This window comes from Rhinoraja longicauda, chromosome 1, assembly GCF_053455715.1.
Source record: "Rhinoraja longicauda isolate Sanriku21f chromosome 1, sRhiLon1.1, whole genome shotgun sequence".
Taxonomy (NCBI): Eukaryota; Metazoa; Chordata; class Chondrichthyes; order Rajiformes; family Arhynchobatidae; genus Rhinoraja; species Rhinoraja longicauda.
Window position 1 is genome coordinate 122,738,271 of NC_135953.1, and position 18,587 is coordinate 122,756,857.

General features: G+C 39.6%; 1 protein-coding gene across 2 annotated transcripts in view; it reads left to right on the top strand.

Moving 5' to 3' along the window:
* lrba (LPS-responsive vesicle trafficking, beach and anchor containing) overlaps positions 1–18,587 on the top strand; it is a 681,010-nt gene that overhangs the window by 94,136 nt on the left and 568,287 nt on the right. For both annotated transcript variants that reach the window (XM_078405961.1, XM_078405966.1), the window contains exons 21-22: positions 1,104–1,296; positions 16,212–17,264. In XM_078405961.1, coding sequence (XP_078262087.1) covers positions 1,104–1,296; positions 16,212–17,264 — 1,246 coding nt within the window. The remainder of the gene's footprint in view (positions 1–1,103; positions 1,297–16,211; positions 17,265–18,587) is intronic.

The window sequence follows — 18,587 nt, forward strand, 5'->3', positions numbered from 1 at the left end:
GGCATGCACAATATTTAAAACCACTTTCATACTCTTATTTTCAAGATAATGTTTTACAAGCAAGTTCACAAAAAGGTTATGGTTCATGTGTTGTAAGACAATATATTAAACAAATATTTCCTCCACTGTTCTTATTTTGAATTTGCATTTCTCCTCGTGCAGAACTTGCTGGTCTTCAGAACTGCTATTATTTATCCATTTAAATAAAAGCACATTCGGGACATGTGTATGCTTTGTTAAATGCAGAAGATGGGAACTTCCTGACAGCTTTGATGTTCCAATTTTTTTAGCTTGCTCTGTTAGTTACATCTTACTGAGATTTCTGCAGTTCATTGTTTTCATTGGGGATTTTCAGGCTTCTGATTTGAAACAATGGGGAAACTAAATCCCTTTAATTATTTTGATTTAGTTTAAGGTTTTCAATTTATCTAGGGTGCTTTATTTTTCCATTGTGAGCTTATGATGGTTACATCATTTTTAATAGTCTTAAAAATTGCAAATTAAATAAATTTCAGTTTAGTCTTGAGATACAAGAAACTGCAGATGCTAGAATCGTGAGCAAAACACACATGCTGATGGAACTCTGCGGGTCAGATAGCATTGGTGAAAGGAAATGGACAGATGAAGGGTCTTGAGCCGAAATATCATCTGTTCATTTCTTTCCACAGATAGTATCTTGACCACAGTTTATTTTTTGTTTGTTTACTTTTCTTGTCTGAATACATTTGGATCCTTTTAGAATGTTTTTGATTTATTTATAATAACTGCATCTAGTTTACAGTGATTGAATCATTTGTACATCTGTATAGCCTCTTTTGTGTTTTGTTGAAGACATGCATGTTGATTTCATAATTTATTTCGGAAATAATTTATTGCGTCACCTTCAATTAAATTGCAGTAAAATGCTTAAAATGTTAAAATATGATTTACTTGGAATAAATGTAAGTATTCAGAGTAACAAAAAAACTTCCACAATGTATTGCAAATCTACCTTGAGTAATTTGAATAAGGCAATGTTTTGCTTTCTCGTGCTCCCTATCTGTCTTTTCTACTAGATTTGTTTGTATTTATTAAAAATCTTAATGGTGATTATTATTTTGCAGGAGTTTGCTGCAGTGTTCAGTGTGGCAAGAGTGGATGTTATCTCTTTGTTATATCAGTCCGAAGAATTCAGAAGAGCAAAAACTAACTGAGATGGTGTATGCTATCTTCCGCATATTGCTTTATCATGCAGTAAAGTACGAGTGGGGTGGCTGGCGTGTCTGGGTGGATACACTCTCAATTACGCATTCAAAGGTGAGTTATTAAAAATCTCTGAGTACTATATGCATAACCACAATGTAATTATGTCCAGTTAGTGACCAGTATATATCATTACTAGTGCATTAAAAAAAGCAAACATTAAGCAGTTCACTTTAAATGTCAAGCCATGAATGCATCAATTTCAGGAGAAATTGCATGATCAAAAATCGTTTTTATATATAAAAATTCTAATTAGGCCAACTCTAATGAATGTTGTTTAGTTACTTAAGTTTTCAAGGAAGTTCATGGTAAAGCTCTGTTTGATTGCTTTTAATTTCTAAGCCACAAGGAGGCATACATGATCTTTGTGATGTGCAATTTCACAATGAAAATGTGAAGCAGCAAATATGAATCAGACAATGGGATTGTATTGTGGTCTACATTTTGCTGGGTTGCTAAAAATGGAATAGCTGCCACTTTCTTTTTGTTTGTAATGATTAGAAAGCTTGAGACTGAGCAGTAGTGAGTGCTTTTTCTGCCACGGCTCTGTGCTTCTGTGCTTTTTTTGTATTTCAGTGGAAGACCTCAATCTTACTGAAATTTCCTAGATTTATAGAAACAGAGAAAATAGGTGCGGGAGGAGGTCATTTGGCCCTTCGAGCCAGCACCGCCATTCATTGTGATCATGGCTGATCATCCACAATCAGTAACCTGTGCCTGCCTTCTCCCCATATCCCTTGATTCCACTAGCCCCTAGAGCTCTATCTAACTCTCTTTTAAATTCATCCAGTGAATTGGCCTTCACTGCCTTCTGTGGCAGAGAATTCCACAAATTCACAACTCTCTGGTTGAAAAAGTTTTTTCTCACCTCAGTTTTAAATGGCCTCCTCTTTATTCTTCGACTGTGGCCCCTGGTGCTGGACTCCCCCAACATTGGGAACATTTTTCTTGCATTTAGCTTGTCCAGTCTTTTCATAATTTTTACGTCTCTATAAGATCCCCTCTCATCCTTCCAAACTCCAGTGAATACAAGCCCAGTCTTTCCAATCTTTCCTCATATGACAGTCCCGCCATCCCGGAGATTAACCACGTGAACCCACGCTGCACTGCTTCAATAGCAAGGATGTCCTTCCTCAAATTAGGAGACCAAAACTGCACATAATACTCCAGATGTGGTCTCACCAGGGCCCTATACATCTGCAGAAGGACCTCTTTACTCCTACACTCAAATCCTCTCGTTGTGAAGGCCAACATGCCATTAGCTTTCTTCACTGCCTGCTGTGGAAACAGTTCTCATTTGTGTATATTGTAACTTCATTTTTCAATTATATCAATATTTATTTTAAAGTTAAGTTCAAATGTTAATGCAGAAATAAACGCTTTTTAAAAAATGAACACATTTAAATCAGGTATGCTAAATTAGGTATGAAATGATTTTTTTACACCAACTTAATGTGCAAATTCAGACAAGTTGGTCTGGTATTCTATGCAGCGTCATTTTATTGACGGATTTGGAGGGATTTGGGTCTCTGAATCAGTGCGCTACTGCATAATTTTATCAGCTATGCAATTATGCTTGTTTTTTCAATAAAGAGTGTTCCAAGTTTCAACCCAACTCAAGAGAAAGATGCTGCCATAACATAAGGGCAATTTAATAATGCTTGACTCCCTGGGCAGAATTTGCAAACAGCATACTTGCAACCAAAATTGTCTGTGGTAAGCTATGCAAAATGCATCTCCATTGTCATCAATGGATTTTCCAGATCAAGCGCTATCATTTGAGAACTTAGTGCGCATAGAAAGAATGTTACGTCAATGTTCTATAGATTTAGTAGTCACCCTCTCTTTGCCCTTAACATAAGAGGATGTTGATGTAGGATGTTGATGAGATGTGGGACACCTACAACTATAAAAGGATTGCATTTAACAGATACACAGGGTATTTTGTCAGGTAAGGCAGTCTATGCCGTGTACAGATTGGTTGTTGTTGGGTTCATCAGTTATGAATTGCAGTGGAATTGTAATACAATGATATTATGTGGTGGTTGATTTAAAACTGGTTGACAAATATACATGTTATTAAACATTTCATTGCATGTAATACTGATAAAGGATATTCAGCTTTTTGTTACTCATGGATCAGCTTCCAGACTTCAAACCAGGTGAAAAAATATTCTTTATGTTTGTGCTATCTGTCAAAGGACCAGGTTAATTTGTAAACTGCACGGTTCACAGAATAGTAGTGGTTCTGGTTTAAAATGTTTCAGCATAGTTAAAAAAAAAGTTCATGATTAGCTATCATGAAAACAAGTTTGTGTTAACATATTCTTCGATTGATTAGATGGTTAAACAAACTTGAACAGATTGGGTAGATGTGGTTAGAAATTTCTCTTTGGAAGAACAGTGGCAACTTCAACTGGCTGGGCCAAATGTTCTGAACAATGTATAGACAATAGACAATAGACAATAGACAATAGACAATAGACAATAGGTGCAGGAGTAGGCCATTCAGCCCTTCGAGCCAGCACCGCCATTCAATGCGATCATGGCTGATCACTCTCAATCAGTACCCCGTTCCTGCCTTCTCCCCATACCCCCTCACTCCGCTATCCTTAAGAGCTCTATCCAGCTCTCTCTTGAAAGCATCCAACGAACTGGCCTCCACTGCCTTCTGAGGCAGAGAATTCCACACCTTCACCACTCTCTGACTGAAAAAGTTCTTCCTCATCTCCGTTCTAAATAGCCTACCCCTTATTCTTAAACTGTGGCCCCTTGTTCTGGACTCCCCCAACATTGGGAACATGTTTCCTGCCTCTAATGTGTCCAATCCCCTAATTATCTTATATGTTTCAATAAGATCCCCCCTCATCCTTCTAAATTCCAGTGTATACAAGCCCAATCGCTCCAACCTTCCGGGAATTAACCTAGTGAACCTACGCTGCACGCCCTCCATAGCAAGAATATCCTTCCTCAAATTTGGAGACCAAAACTGCACACAGTACTCCAGATGCGGTCTCACCAGGGCCCGGTACAACTGTAGAAGGACCTCTTTGCTTCTATACTCAACTCCTCTTGTTATGAAGGCCAACATTCCATTGGCTTTCACTGCCTGCTGTACCTGCATGCTTCCTTTCATTGACTGATGCACTAGGACACCCAGATCTCGTTGAACTCCCCCTCCTCCTAACTTGACACCATTCAGATAATAATCTGCCTTTCTATTCTTACTTCCAAAGTGAATAACCTCACACTTATCTACATTAAACTGCATCTGCCATGTATCCGCCCACTCACACAACCTGTCCAAGTCACCCTGCAGCCTTATTGCATCTTCCTCACAATTCACACTACCCCCAGCTTAGTATCATCTGCAAATTTGCTAATGGTACTTTTAATCCCTTCGTCTAAGTCATTAATGTATATCGTAAATAGCTGGGGTCCCAGCACCGAACCTTGCGGTACCTCACTGGTCACTGCCTGCCATTCCGAAAGGGACCCATTTATCCCCACTCTTTGCTTTCTGTCTGTCAACCAATTTTCTATCCATGTCAGTACCCTACCCCCAATACCATGTGCCCTAATTTTGCCCACTAATCTCCTATGTGTGACCTTGTCGAAGGCATTCTGAAAGTTGAGGTACACCACATCCACTGACTCCCCTGTCAATTTTCCTAGTTTCATCCTCAAAAAATTCCAGTAGATTTGTCAAGCATGATTTCCCCTTCATAAATCCATGCTGACTCGGAATGGTCCTGTTACTGCTATCCAAATGCTCAGCAATTTCGTCTTTTATAATTGACTCCAGCATCTTCCCCACCACTGATGTCAGACTAACTGGTCTATAATTACCCGTTTTCTCTCTCCTTCCTTTCTTAAAAAGTGGGATAACATTTGCTATCCTCCAATCCACAGGAACTGATCCTGAATCTATAGAACATTGAAAAATGATCTCCAATGCTTCCACTATTTCTAGAGCCACCTCCTTAAGTACCCTGGGATGCAGACCATCAGGCCCTGGGGATTTATCAGCCTTCAGTCCCATCAGTCTACCCAAAACCATTTCCTGCCTAATGTGTATTTCCTTCAGTTCCTCCATCACCCTAGGTTCTCCAGCCCCTAGAACATTTGGGAGATTGTGTGTATCTTCCTCAGTGAAGACAGATCCAAAGTAACGGTTTAGCTCGTCTGCCATTTCTTTGTTCCCCATAATAAATTCCCCTGTTTCTGTCTTCAAGGGACCCACATTCTCCCTGGTAGGCTCCAGTACAAGCTGTTCTAAGAATCCATCTCGAAGGCACTCTACAAACTCTCTTTCCTGGGGTCCATTTCCAACCTGATTTTCCCAGTCTACCTGCATGTTGAAATCTCCCATAACCACCGTAGCATTACATTTTTGACACGCCAATTTTATCTCCTGATTCAACTTGCACCCTATGTCGAGGCTACTGTTTGGGGGCCTACAGATAACTCCCATTAGGGTCTTTTTACCCTTACAATTTCTCATTTCTATCCATACTGATTCAACATCTCCTGATTCTATGTCACCCCTTGCAAGGGAATGAATATCATTCCTTACCATCAGAGCAACCCCACCCCCTCTGCCCACCTGTCTGTCTTTTCTATACGTTGTGTACCCCTGAATATTCAGTTCCCAGCCCTGGTCCTCTTGTAGCCATGTCTCAGTGATCCCTACAACATCATACTTGCCCATGACTAATTGAGCCTCAAGCTCATCCACTTTATTTTTTATACTACGCGCATTTAAGTACAACACTTTAACTTCTGTATTTACCTTCCCTCTCACATCGGTCACAATTGGCCCTGCCCTTAATTTATTTTCCCCTCTAGAACTTCTGTTCCCATTCTTCCGAGAGTCTTTTGCAATATCTCCTGTATTCCCTTTTTTTACCTCATCTTCATATTCACAATTTGTTAACCCCTCCCCCCCACTACTTAGTTTAAAGCCACAGGTGTCACACTAGCAAACCTGCCTGCCAGAATTGTAATTGTATGATTCTTCAGCTTTTAAATGAAATGATATGTTGAATAGGGAAGCTACGACTTGTCTAATAGTATAAATTTAACAAACCCTGAAAAGAAAATCACATGGCATTATGTGACATGCTTCAGGACCTGTTGTGAAGAGTGAAGTTTCTGTTTTTGCTTCCTGATCCTAACACCATTTGCCACTGATTGGGATCTTTGTTGTTTATTGTGTGGCAGAGGAGACAAACTTAATTGTTTGTGAATTGTGGGAGAGAGATAGTGGTGGGTGGTGTAAAGCCATTCAAAGTCAGGAGCCAGATGAGGCAAGGGGGTCCAGAGACAGGGGGGTTAGTTAATGGTGGGTCCAACGTAGGGTGTTGTAGGTGGAGTTGTGTAGTTAGGTGAGGTTGTGACCAGTGCCTGGAGATTGGTGTTTTTGTGGATGGTGGGATGTCATGGTAAGCATTAAGTTAAACATTGTAGTTCCCTTTTAGGTTGGTGTTGAGTCCTTCTGACCACATTGTGCTGGGATTGCCCCCAAAACGTTGTGGTCTAATGTTGCCTGCAATGTTTCAAAAGGAAAAATGCATGTGAATGGCATTACATGTGACACATCATATTAAGATCTCAAGGGAGCTCATTACCATGATGTGTTCCATTGAATTTTACAAGTGATGTAAAATGACCCGCAAGTATTATTAGTTTTAATCTGCAATTTGAGAGGGAGAAGGTTAAATCAGAAGTGTCAGTGTTGCAGTTGAACAAAGGGGACTATGAAGGCATGAGAGAGGAGCTGGCCAAGGTCGACTGGAAAAGGATCCTAGCAGGAATGACGGTGGAACAGCAATGGCAGGAATTTCTGGGCATAATCCAGAAGATGCAGGATCATTTCATTCCAAAGAGGAAGAAAGATTCTAAGGAGAGTAAGAGGCAACCGTGGCTGACAAGGGAAGTTAGGGATGGAATAAAACGAAAAGAAAAGATGTATAACGTAGCAAAGAGTAACGGGAGGCCAGAGGATTGGGAAACTTTCAAAGGACAACAGAAAGTAACAAAAAGGGCAAAACAGGCTGAAAAGATGAAGTACGAGGGTAAGCTGGCCAAGAATATAAAGAAGGATAGTAAAAACTTCTTTAGGTATGTTAAGAGAAAAAGAATAGTAAAGACAAATGTGGGTCCCTTGAAGGCAGAAACGGGTGAAATTATTATGGGTAACAAGGAAATGGCAGAAGAGTTGAACAGGTACTTCGGATTTGCCTTCACTAAGGAAGACACAAACAATCTCCCAGATGTACTAGAGGACAATCTAGGGAGACAGAGGAACTGAAAGAAATTTGCATTAGGCGAGAAATAGTATTGGGTAAACTGTTGGGACTGAAGGCTGATAAATCCCCAGGGCCTGATGGTCTGCATCCCAGGGTACTCAAGGAGGTGGCTCTAGAAATCGTGGATGCACTGGTGATCATTTTCCAATGTTCTGTAGATTCAGGATTGGTTCCTGTGGATTGGAGGGTGGCTAATGTGATCCCACTTTTCAAGGAAGGAGCGAGAGAGAAAATAGGGAATTATAGACCAGTTAGCCTGACATCGGTGGTGGGGAAGATGCTGGAGTCAATTATTAAAGAGGTAATAACGGCGCATTTGGATAGCGGTAAAAGGATTGGTCCAAGTCAGCATGGATTTACGAAGGGGAAATCCTGCTTGACTAATCTTCTGGAATTTTTTGAGGATGTGACAAGTAAAATGGATGAAGGAGAGCCAGTGGATGTAGTGTATCTAGATTTTCAGAAAGCGTTTGATAAGGTCCCACACAGGAGATTGGTGAGCAAAATTGGAAAAAAGTTGGTTTCAGTTGCACAGTGGTGAGCAAAAGGCATATGCAATTAAATTTCCAGCCCATTGCTTGTTTATTGCTGGCGTATTCCTCAGCTTCACAGTTGTGTTTAGTTTCTCATGCAACGGTAATATAGTAATAATATTTGTCCATTTCTGGTATGAAAGACCAGGAAGAGAATTTGTTTTGTGAGATCAACAAAACGTTTTGCCTGTTCTTGAGCATGTATGGTTGTATATACTTTTTAATATTACCAGAGCACAGGCGGTGCTCCTTCATAGAATACCAGAAATTTATAGGAATCCCCTGTCCTTCACAGCTGAATAGAATTATTCAAAATAACCAGTCTATTCCTGTTATCAATCTATTCGGACTGCCAAATTTTGGATTATTGTTTTTGTGGTTCAAACACACTAAGTGCACTTTTAAGTACTAGTTTAGTGTGATGAATGTTTATGCTTCTATTGTCTTTTCAGGTAATGAGTTCCAGACCATGAATACATGCATGGTGTAATGATCTTTCATTACGGTCATTTAAAATAGGTTTGCATCAGACCATTCAGCTCTCCCATTCGATAATGGCTGATCAATTTTTCCTCTGAACCCCATTCCCCAGCCTTCTCCCTGTAACCTTTAACACCCAACACTCTTGCTAATCAAGAACCTATCAATCTCTGCTTTAAAAATACCCAAAGACTTGGCCTCTATCGCCGTCTGTGGCAATGAATCCCACAGACCCCCCCCCCACCCTTATCCTATACTCCTGTGGGTACAGGCCCAGAGCTATCAAACGCTCCTCATACGTTAACCTAATCATCCCCGGGATCATTCTTACACTTCCTTTGGAGCCTCTCCAACACCAGCACCAGGGTCCAAAACTGCTCACAATATTCCAATTGTGATCTGACCAGCAACGTATAAAGTCTCAGCATGGTTTGCGGATATCCTTTTCTGAAAGATATAAGTAAATCAAAAGAAGGGTCTCGACCCGAAACGTCACCCATTCCTTCTCTCCTGAGATGCTGCCTGACCCGCTGAGTTACTCCAGCATTTTGTGATACCTAAGTAAATCAAACGGTGTTACATAATTTCCAGCAGCTTCACAATCACTATCACTGATTCTTACTTTTGTTTTCCAAATTGTGGGAAAATTAGAGAAGGATAGGAGAAAAAATCAGCTTGTGCAATGTTCTTTGAAATATTTGTTAATTTGGCATGAAAATGTGCTGAGAAAAATGGCTCAGTGCTGCTGTTTTATGAAAAACAACTTTGCTTCAACTTCTTGATTATTTCTTTTAAATGTCAAGCAATTCCAAGTAAAATGAACAGGAAAGGACTTATTTTAAACATATGATCTTGCTGACTGTTGGAGTTATGACTAATCATCTTTCTGATAACGTTATTTTCTTCATCTGCAGTATATCTTGTTTGAAAATGTTGTTTGGTTTGGATACCAACTTAATTGAACTCTACCGTTTCAGAAATACAATTACTTAGTTTGTGTTTTCTTTTACTTTTGCTACGTTTCTGATCAAAAAGACTAAACTTTGAAAGAAGACTGGTCAAATAATTTGGAACATTTTCATTGTTGATCATGAAGATCTGTGAATTTTCTTAAAAAAGCCAAAGAAACATGATTGCAATTTTATTGTACAGTTTGATAGATTTCCTGCCACTTTTGTAGCAGCGAAGCTGTTTGTCACTGTATTCTACTCCTCCCACAGCTACATCACACTCATTAATGCATGGTGGCTTTCTTGACATTTCTGCACTATCCCCCGTTTCTATACAATTTCCCGCAGTCAGCAAGTAAAGATTTTGAAAAATGGTGTGTTATCCTGTTGCTTCTCTAGCAGTACCTTTGGATGTGATAGTGTAATTACTATTTAACATTTTAAATTGTATTTTAAATATTGGGACCTTGCATGATGTAATACCTTTGTAAACCTTAATATTAGGACAATTAACCTGAAAGGACAATGCACTAAAGTCACTCATAACTAAAGGCTTTAATATTAAATTTTTAATTTAAAATATTCATCAGAATGACATCAGAACTTAAGAAATAATATTGGAAAATATGCATATTGACCATAATTAGCTTGTAGTATTCATTTGCGCAATACTTTTCAAAGATCATTAAATTATTTGATAAAGTGAATATAAAAACTGTTTCTTGCTGTTGAGGAGACTGAGAACAAGGAGTCCTAATCTTTTAATTAAAGCCGTATCATTCAGGAATGAAATATGAAATAAGTACTTCACAGCTTAACATTAATGTATGGATGAGCATTGACGGGGAGGGGGGGTTGGGAGGGGGGGGATCTCTGCCTGTCGATTTTGTTTTTTTTTAGCAGTTTTGTTTGGAAACACTTCACCTCATCTCACATGTTATTAAAGTTTCAGAAGGTGTTGCTGCTATTGAAGATCGGGTTGTTTCTTTCAGAAAGTTCCCACTGAGGAACCATGGAAATGTTTAAAATGTTTTTAGAAGTCACTGGTGAGCACAGGTGGTTTGCAGCTGATTGGAAAGCTAATTACATCACACAATACAATATTATATTTGAACTGCAACTCAAATGATTTTATATTTCCTAAATCATGTTAGTGCATGACATTCAACCAGGAATTAAACAGCACATTTTTATATTAGTTTACAAAGCACAAAATAAAGATTGGAACATATCCAAGATTAATTTGAAATTACAGTATCATAATTTTTATTTTAAAATATTTAATTATGAGATGTATTTGAAGTGTTCAGTGCACACATATTCCATTTTCTTGGTCAAGGAAGACCTGAAGAAGGGTTTCGACCCGAAACGTCACCCATTCCTTCTCTCCAGAGGTGCTGTCTCACTGAGTTACTGCAGCATTTTTTGGTCTATCTTCGGTTTAAACCAACATCTGCAGTTCCTTCCTACACAAGTAATAGGTGGCTACAGGTAAGGGGAGAGGGGGGGTGGAGGTGATTGGTAGATGGGTGGATCATGTGACAAAGGCTGAAGGTGAAGAGAAGACAAATTAGTATCAGATAAGGAAAGAAGTGGAGTGAAATGCAAAGCCACAGGGAGGGATATAGGTGGAAGGGGACGGGGAGGGGAAAGACCAGGAGATGATAGAAAAATATGGGCCTTGGGGATGGGAAACGAGCATGCAGAGGATAGGAAAGGAGCAGAGTGCCTAGGGCAGTGGGAGGTGGTGGGAGAAAATTGTTTGCGTCAAGGTTCACATGCACCTCTTCCAACCTCGATTATATTTGGCACTCCCAAGTAGTGTAGTGTAGACTAGGTGACCATTTTGCCAAACACTCTCAAGACTTATTTTGATAACCAAAACCTATTTTGATAAGTAAGTATTTGAAGTCAAGTGATGTTGAATGTTAGGACTCGTAGAGTACCAGACATTTCATGTTGTTAGTGTGGTAATTTCTTTTGCCTGTACATTTACAAATCTCTGTTATGCAAAAAGCTATGGATTAGCAATCAATGAATGGATGGGTGAAGATTAATGACTACCCATGTAGCTGGCTAATTTAGAACAATATCTGGCAATTAATTATTATCTGTTTTATTGTTAACGCTCCAGGAAAATAAGGTGGAAATACAAACAAGTTAAATATTTGTTCCATAAACTCAATTGTTATTGACGGGTAACTTACATGTGCACATACAGCATGTTTTGATTCATTAAGTATAATAAACCCAATGCCCTTACTGAGAATATTCTGCTTTTGTCATGGTCATTTTTGATTTTCTTTGCTTATGCAGTGTTGTTGATGTGAAGAAATAGTTGTCTGAACTAGTTACTTGTATGTTTTTTACAAATATTGTTTTAATCAACCTGATTACTATTGTAATGATTTTTAAAAAAAAGTAACAATCTGATCTGGAAGAGGAGGATGCAAACCTATTTTAAATGACAGTAATTTGGCAATTGAGAGTTATATATACATTATATGCATGTTTAACATTTTAAAATGTCAAAGTGTTTGGTATTTCTAAATCATAACCAAAAATGTTCTGTATTGTTATTTTTTGAATAGCTTTCAGTTTGATGATTACTGTCTTCGAAGGTGAACTACACTTCAAGTATTACAATTCGATCAATACAGTTAGGAACACAGTGTAGTTAAGAATGGAGTTCCAGTATTTAGACTCAGCAGTGAGAATGCAATGGTGACCTATTTTCCAAGTCTGTGTGTTGTATCTAGCAGTGGGACTTAGGTACGAGTATTTTCTGCTCTCCTCCACTTTTAGGAGGTTAAAAACAGATGAGCTTTAGCAAGATGAAAACACTATTCTGTCAAGTAGACTTCATCTTTCTTTGTATTTGTTTAATTCCATTTGGGTCATAGTATACACCTCAGTAATTCAGAATCCAAATGCTTTTTCGGTAGTAGATCCACATGATAAAAAGTGTGTGTACTTAATATATATTTTTTCTGTCAGTTGTATTATTCAAAATAAATCATCGTAACTTATTATTGCAATAGGTCTGAAGGTGGGCCACTGATTTATTTATTTCTGCAGAGGGGCCCTGATTTTTCTCTGCATTCTTGTATCTTTTTAAATATGAATCCACTGTCATATTTGCAATCAACATCAGCAGTTCTGAATTTCTGCTGTTGCTGATTGTATAATTCTATATTTAAGCCACATTCAGTTATATACATTAGGCACGAGTTTATTGAAAGCTTGTAATGACTTCTTGTTCCAATGGGTGGTGCTGTGAAATACCTGTTTATTATTGAAAACATTGGGCTTTACTGGTGTTCATGTCAAGTTGAGTTTATTGTCTTGTGCACAAGTACAATGAGGTGCAAATACAATGAAAAGCTATGTTGGAGCAGCATCACAGGCACGGAGACTCAGACAATGCACAGGACATAAATTATCCATAAATTATACATATAATTGAAAAAAACAATGAAAATTAAAATACTGCAAAACAAAACTTTTATGAAAAATGAAACATTTGTGTAAAAAAAAATTAGGAATGTCCATGGTAGTGTAAACGGGGTCCGTAGTGTTCCATTGCTGAGGTAGGATTAGGATTGTTCAGGTCGGCTCAAGTAAATAATGGTTAAAATCATAAAATTAGACCAAAGAGTTGAATCAAGAAGTACTTTCAAATGTAGGGTAATAGAAATCTGGAACAAGCTCCCCAAAAGTCAATTGATATTTCCAAAATGAATCAATAGATTGCAGTTCCATTAGGGTAAATACAGATTTTGAATAAGAAGAAGGGAACTGGCACCTTAAGTCTGCTTCTCCATTTAGTAATATCATAGCTGTTCCGTTGTAACTTTAGTTCCCCATTTCTGCCTCCCTATAGTAACCTTTCGCCTTTTGCGTATATATTTCGCTTTGACATAAAAATATGCAGACTCCACATTTTGAAGAAGAAAGTTCCAAGGAAACAAAAATCTGAGAAAATTATTTTCTCTCTCTATTGTAAAGGGGAGCTTCTTAAAATGGTGACACCTACACCCTTGTGCCAATTAATTGAATCACGGGCTGATTTTGCTATTATTTCATATGAGGAATTTCTATGTCCAGCATTTGTTCTTATATTTTTCTGAAAACCGATAAATGTCTCCAAAAAAGACATCTCTGTCAGAGCAGTTCTGAATCAGCCTAAATTTTATTATTGGGTCTCAGCACATGAAATACCATATTTTGCACTCAGTTATAGCAGACAATTGGCAATAACAGACGCCACCCCCCCCTCAGCTTTGGTCCATTACAACGAGGGTTTACTGTATGTGGAAAAAACAAACAAACAATAATAGTGCAGGGACAAAAGGAAAGTCTCCAAGTCTGTGCAGATCGGAGCTTATTTCAAGGTTTTACAGTTTAATAGCATGATGGTTGTTGGGAAGAAGCTTTTCCTGAACCTGGATGCTACAGTTTTCAGGCCTCTATACCTTCTTCCTGATGGCAGGAGTGAAATGAAACTGTGGCCAGGATGGTGTGGATCTCTGATTTTACTGGCTGTCTTTTTGAGGCAGCGACTCCAGTAGATCCCTTCTCTGGTGGGGAGGTCAGAATCCATGATTGACTGGGCAATGTTCACCACGTTCTTCGTTCCTGGGTTTTCGATTTGACGAACGAAGCCATGATGCAACCAGTCAATATGCGCTCTACTGTACATCTGTTGAGGTTGAAGAGAGTGTCGACATATCGAATCTCCTCAACCTTCTAAGTATTAGAGGCATTGATGGATTTACTTTATGATTGCGTCAATGTGCTGGGTCCAAGACAGATCTTCAGAGATATGCACGCCGAGGAATTTGAGGCTTAGACAATAGACAATAGACAATAAGTGCAGGAGGAGGCCATTCGGCCCTTCGAGCCAGCACCGCCATTCAATGTGATCATGGCTGATCATTCTCAATCAGTACCCCGTTCCTACCTTCTCCCCATACCCCCTGACTCCGCTATCCTTAAGAGCTCTATCTTTTGACACTCTGCACTACTGTCCCGTCGCTGAAGACAGGTTTGTGAATCCTCTGCCTTCCTCTTCTAAAGTCAACAATCAATTCCTTGACGGCGAGAACAAGTTTAATCTGGCACCATTCGGTCAGTCAATCGAACTTCCTCCCATATTCTGACTCGTCTTAATTTGTAATTTGCCTAACAATGGTGGCAATGTCGCCGAACTTGAAAATAAGGTGGAAATGTGTTCAGCTGCACATTGATGGGCATGAAATGAGGAGCCCTGAAGTGCTCCTCCGCTGAAGTGCTTCCTCCTCGAGGAAGAAATGTTGCTTCCAATTCGTACAGATTGTGTTCTGTTGATGACGAAGTTGAGGATCCAGTTGCAGAGACCCAATTCCATGAGCTTGGTAACCATTTTGGAGCGGATGTCAGTGTGGAATGCCAAGCTGTAGTCTATGAACAACAGCCTGACGTATGTATTTTTATTGTCCCAAGTGATCCTGTGCCAAGTGTAGAATCAGAGAGATCGCATTGTTCTTTAACCTGCTGTGGTGATAGGCAAATTGTATTGGGTCCAGGTTCTTGTTGAGGTAGTTGATGTGTGTCATAACCAACCTCTCAAAACACTTCGCTGTTAGTGCCATTGGACATTAGTGCAATTGCACAAGGATGTAGTTCTAGGCAAGCCACCCATGCCATGTATGTCTAATGAATCTTGACTGCTGCCAATGCATTAATAGGACATTAGTAAGGAGACCAACACTGTATTTCCTCTTGCTGAAGCATAAACTTTTTGTACCAATTCTCCTAGTTGTAAATGAAAATGTTCTGTTAGCTTTAGTAATTATTTGTTACCGCTGCATAATAGCCTTTTGATGAACATGTACTTGGGTCTCCCTATGGGGGGGATTTGATCTTGGAATGATGTAGTCTCTCACGATTTACATAATGATTATTTATCTTGTTCAAGTAAACCATTTCATATTTTCCCACATTATATTCTATTTGCCACATTGTTGGTCATTCACTTATCCATCTATATCGCTTTGTTGACTCCTTATGTCTTCTTTTCAATTTACTTTCCTCCCTTTTTTTGTGTACCAAGGGAAATGGTGTAAATAGAGTTGAAGAATAGATCAATCAGGATCCAATGGAACATTGGGACAAGTCCTGAGGAGATGAATTGCCTACTCTTGTTCCTGTCAAATTATAATCATCAGGTCATATCCCTGAAGATTTGTGTCCTATCAATTGAACCTGCAGCTTTACATGGACTAACTGAGAACTCTCCAATTTTTATAATTTAGCATGAGGATTTTCCCCCTTCAGTTTATACTGAAATTTGATCAGCAAAAATACACATTCCTGGGTTTTTGCAAGAACAAATAGTGTGGATTTGCAACTGAAGGAAGTTTTCTGATGCTTCACAATTTTTTTTGATTTTTTGCCAAGTTTGAATACTTTGTTGCAAAGCTATGTACTGTTAAAAGTTCAAAAAAACAGCTGCCTGGGGAACGTAGTGGGTCAGTCTAGTTGAAGGGTCCCAACCTGAAAGGTCGACTGCCCATTTTCTTCCAAAGATGCTGCCTGAACTTCCAGCAGCTTGTTTTTTGTTCCAGATCCCAGCTTCTGCACTTCCTTGTATCTCCAGTATTTGCTGTCAGTCAGGTGGGATATTTAACAAGTTTTTATTCATTGATTTTAAGGTCACTTATGAAATACATAAGGAGAACTTGGCCAAAATGTATGAAGAGTACCAGAGCCGGGGTGAAAATGCACAGCAAACCGCAAGTATTCGTTCCATCTCTGAGTTTAGCAGTGCACAAGAAGCCACTGTTAAGAAAAATATTTTTCAGGTTAAGCATTTGCCACATTCTGAAAATGTTGACAAGCAGCTGGAAAAAACAGAAGATTGCAAGCTTGAACTGCAATCTGAAAGTGACCAGGAGACCAGTACAGTAAAGGCAGAGGTACAGAAGGGAAATTTGGTACAGCCAGACAAAACAAAAAATGCACCTTTGCCATGTCACAGTACTGAAACAGAAAAAACTGCAGCAGAAGTAGATCAGATGCCAAATAAACTAGATGCTGCAGAAAGTTCCAAAGTGGAGATAATGGAAGCAACTGAAGAATGTGTGGAAGATAAAGCAAATTCCGCCATATCAACTGGTACGACAAAAACTTTATTTGAGGAGATTTATTTGGTTCCTTCTGAATCAGTCAAAGACAAGACAGCACCAGAAAATACCACAAATGAACAAGACAGCAAAGCTGCAGTGGAGCCATCTGATTCAAAAGCTGATGAGATCGAATCTTCAAGCAATGGGCAATATGAGAATACTTTAAATAGTAGTCATGAGGACAATGTCCCTGAACTTAAGGCCACTTCTCCAGAACAAGATGGCGGTACTTCGACTGTTACATCCAAAGTTGATGTAAGCTCGTTGGAAGCAATTTCAAATCATTGTGCCACTGTACCACAGGAAGCGATTATCAAAGAGAGCCAAGAAATGGCAAAATTGGTTACTGATTCATTAAAACAAGCAAGCGGTCACACAACAGTAACTAACACTCATAACTCTGACATTCTGGATAAAAATGTTGGAACAACTGGCCCAAAGACGAGAGAATTAAGAGTTCCAGCTTCAAAGGAAATGGCTCGATTGGATGTGTCTAGTGTTGCAAGTGATACTGAGAGACTGGAACTTCGATCAAGTATAAGTCAAGATTCTGCAAATACACCAAAGTCATCTACTCGGGTAATAACTTTATTCTTATTATGGATAAATTGATAACTTTATTTAACCGTGTCATTGGGAAAATTATTCATTTTTTTTGCTATTTCCATGGGTATCAGAGCTGGAGGAGTGAAATAAAATCATTTTTTACATATGCTAAATTAATCTAGCCTTCAAATGTTGTTTAATTTCAAGTTTTTCCTATGCAGCTTTCAAAAACATTATCGTTTTAACAGAAACCATTTAAGGTAATGAAAAATCCAAAGAATCACTTATTACTCTGCAGATCAGAAAATATCTGACGATCAAGAAAATGTTTAGTCAATGGGGAGGGGGAGGAGAAGAGAGGGACAGAGGAACTATCTAAAGTTAGAGGTCAATGTTCATACTGCTGGGCTGTAAGCTGCCCAAGCAAAATATGAGGTGCTGTTTCGTCCAATTTCCGGTGGGCCTCACTATGACCCTGGAGGAGGCCCATGACAGAAAGGTCAGACTGGGAGTGGGAAGGGGAGTTGAAGAGCTCAGCTACCGGGAGATCAGGCTGGTTAAGGCGGACTGAGCGAAGGTGTTGAGCGAAACGATCGCCGAGCCTGTGTTTGGTGTCGCCGATGTCGAGAAATTGACATCTGGAAGAGCGGATACAATAGATGAGGTTGGAGGAGGTGCAGGTGAACCTCTGTCGCACCTGGAAAGACTGTTTGGGTCCTTGGATGTAGTCGAGGGGGGAGGTAAAGGGACAGGTGTTGCATCTCCTGCGGTTGCAGGGGAAAGTGCCAGGGGAGCAGGTAGTTTTTGTAGGAAGGAACGAATGGACCAGGGATTTACGGAGGGAACGGTCACTGCGGAATGCAGAAAGGGGAGGAGATGGGAAGATGTGGCCAGTAGTGGGAGCCCGTTGGAGGTGACGGAAATGTTGGAGGATGATTTGTTGGACTCGGTGGCTGATGGGGTGGAAGGTGAGGACAAGAGGGATTCTGTCCTTGTTACGAATGGGGGAAGGGGGAGCAAGAGCGGAGCTGCGGGATATAGAGGAGGCCCTAGTGAGAGCCTCATCTATAATGGAAGAGGGGAAGCCCCGTTTCCTGACGAATGAGGACATCTCTGATGCCCTAGTGTGAAACACCTTATCCTGGGCGCAGATGCGGCGTAAACGGAGGAATTGGGAGTAGGGGATAGACTTTTTGCAAGAGACAGGGTGGGAAGAAGTGTAGTCCAGATAGCTGTGGGAGTCAGTGGGTTTATAGTAGATGTCAGTCACTAGTCTGTCTCCTGTGAGGGAGATGGTGAGATCCAGAAACGGTAGGGAGATGTCAGAGATGGGGCTTGTTACGAATGGGGGGATTT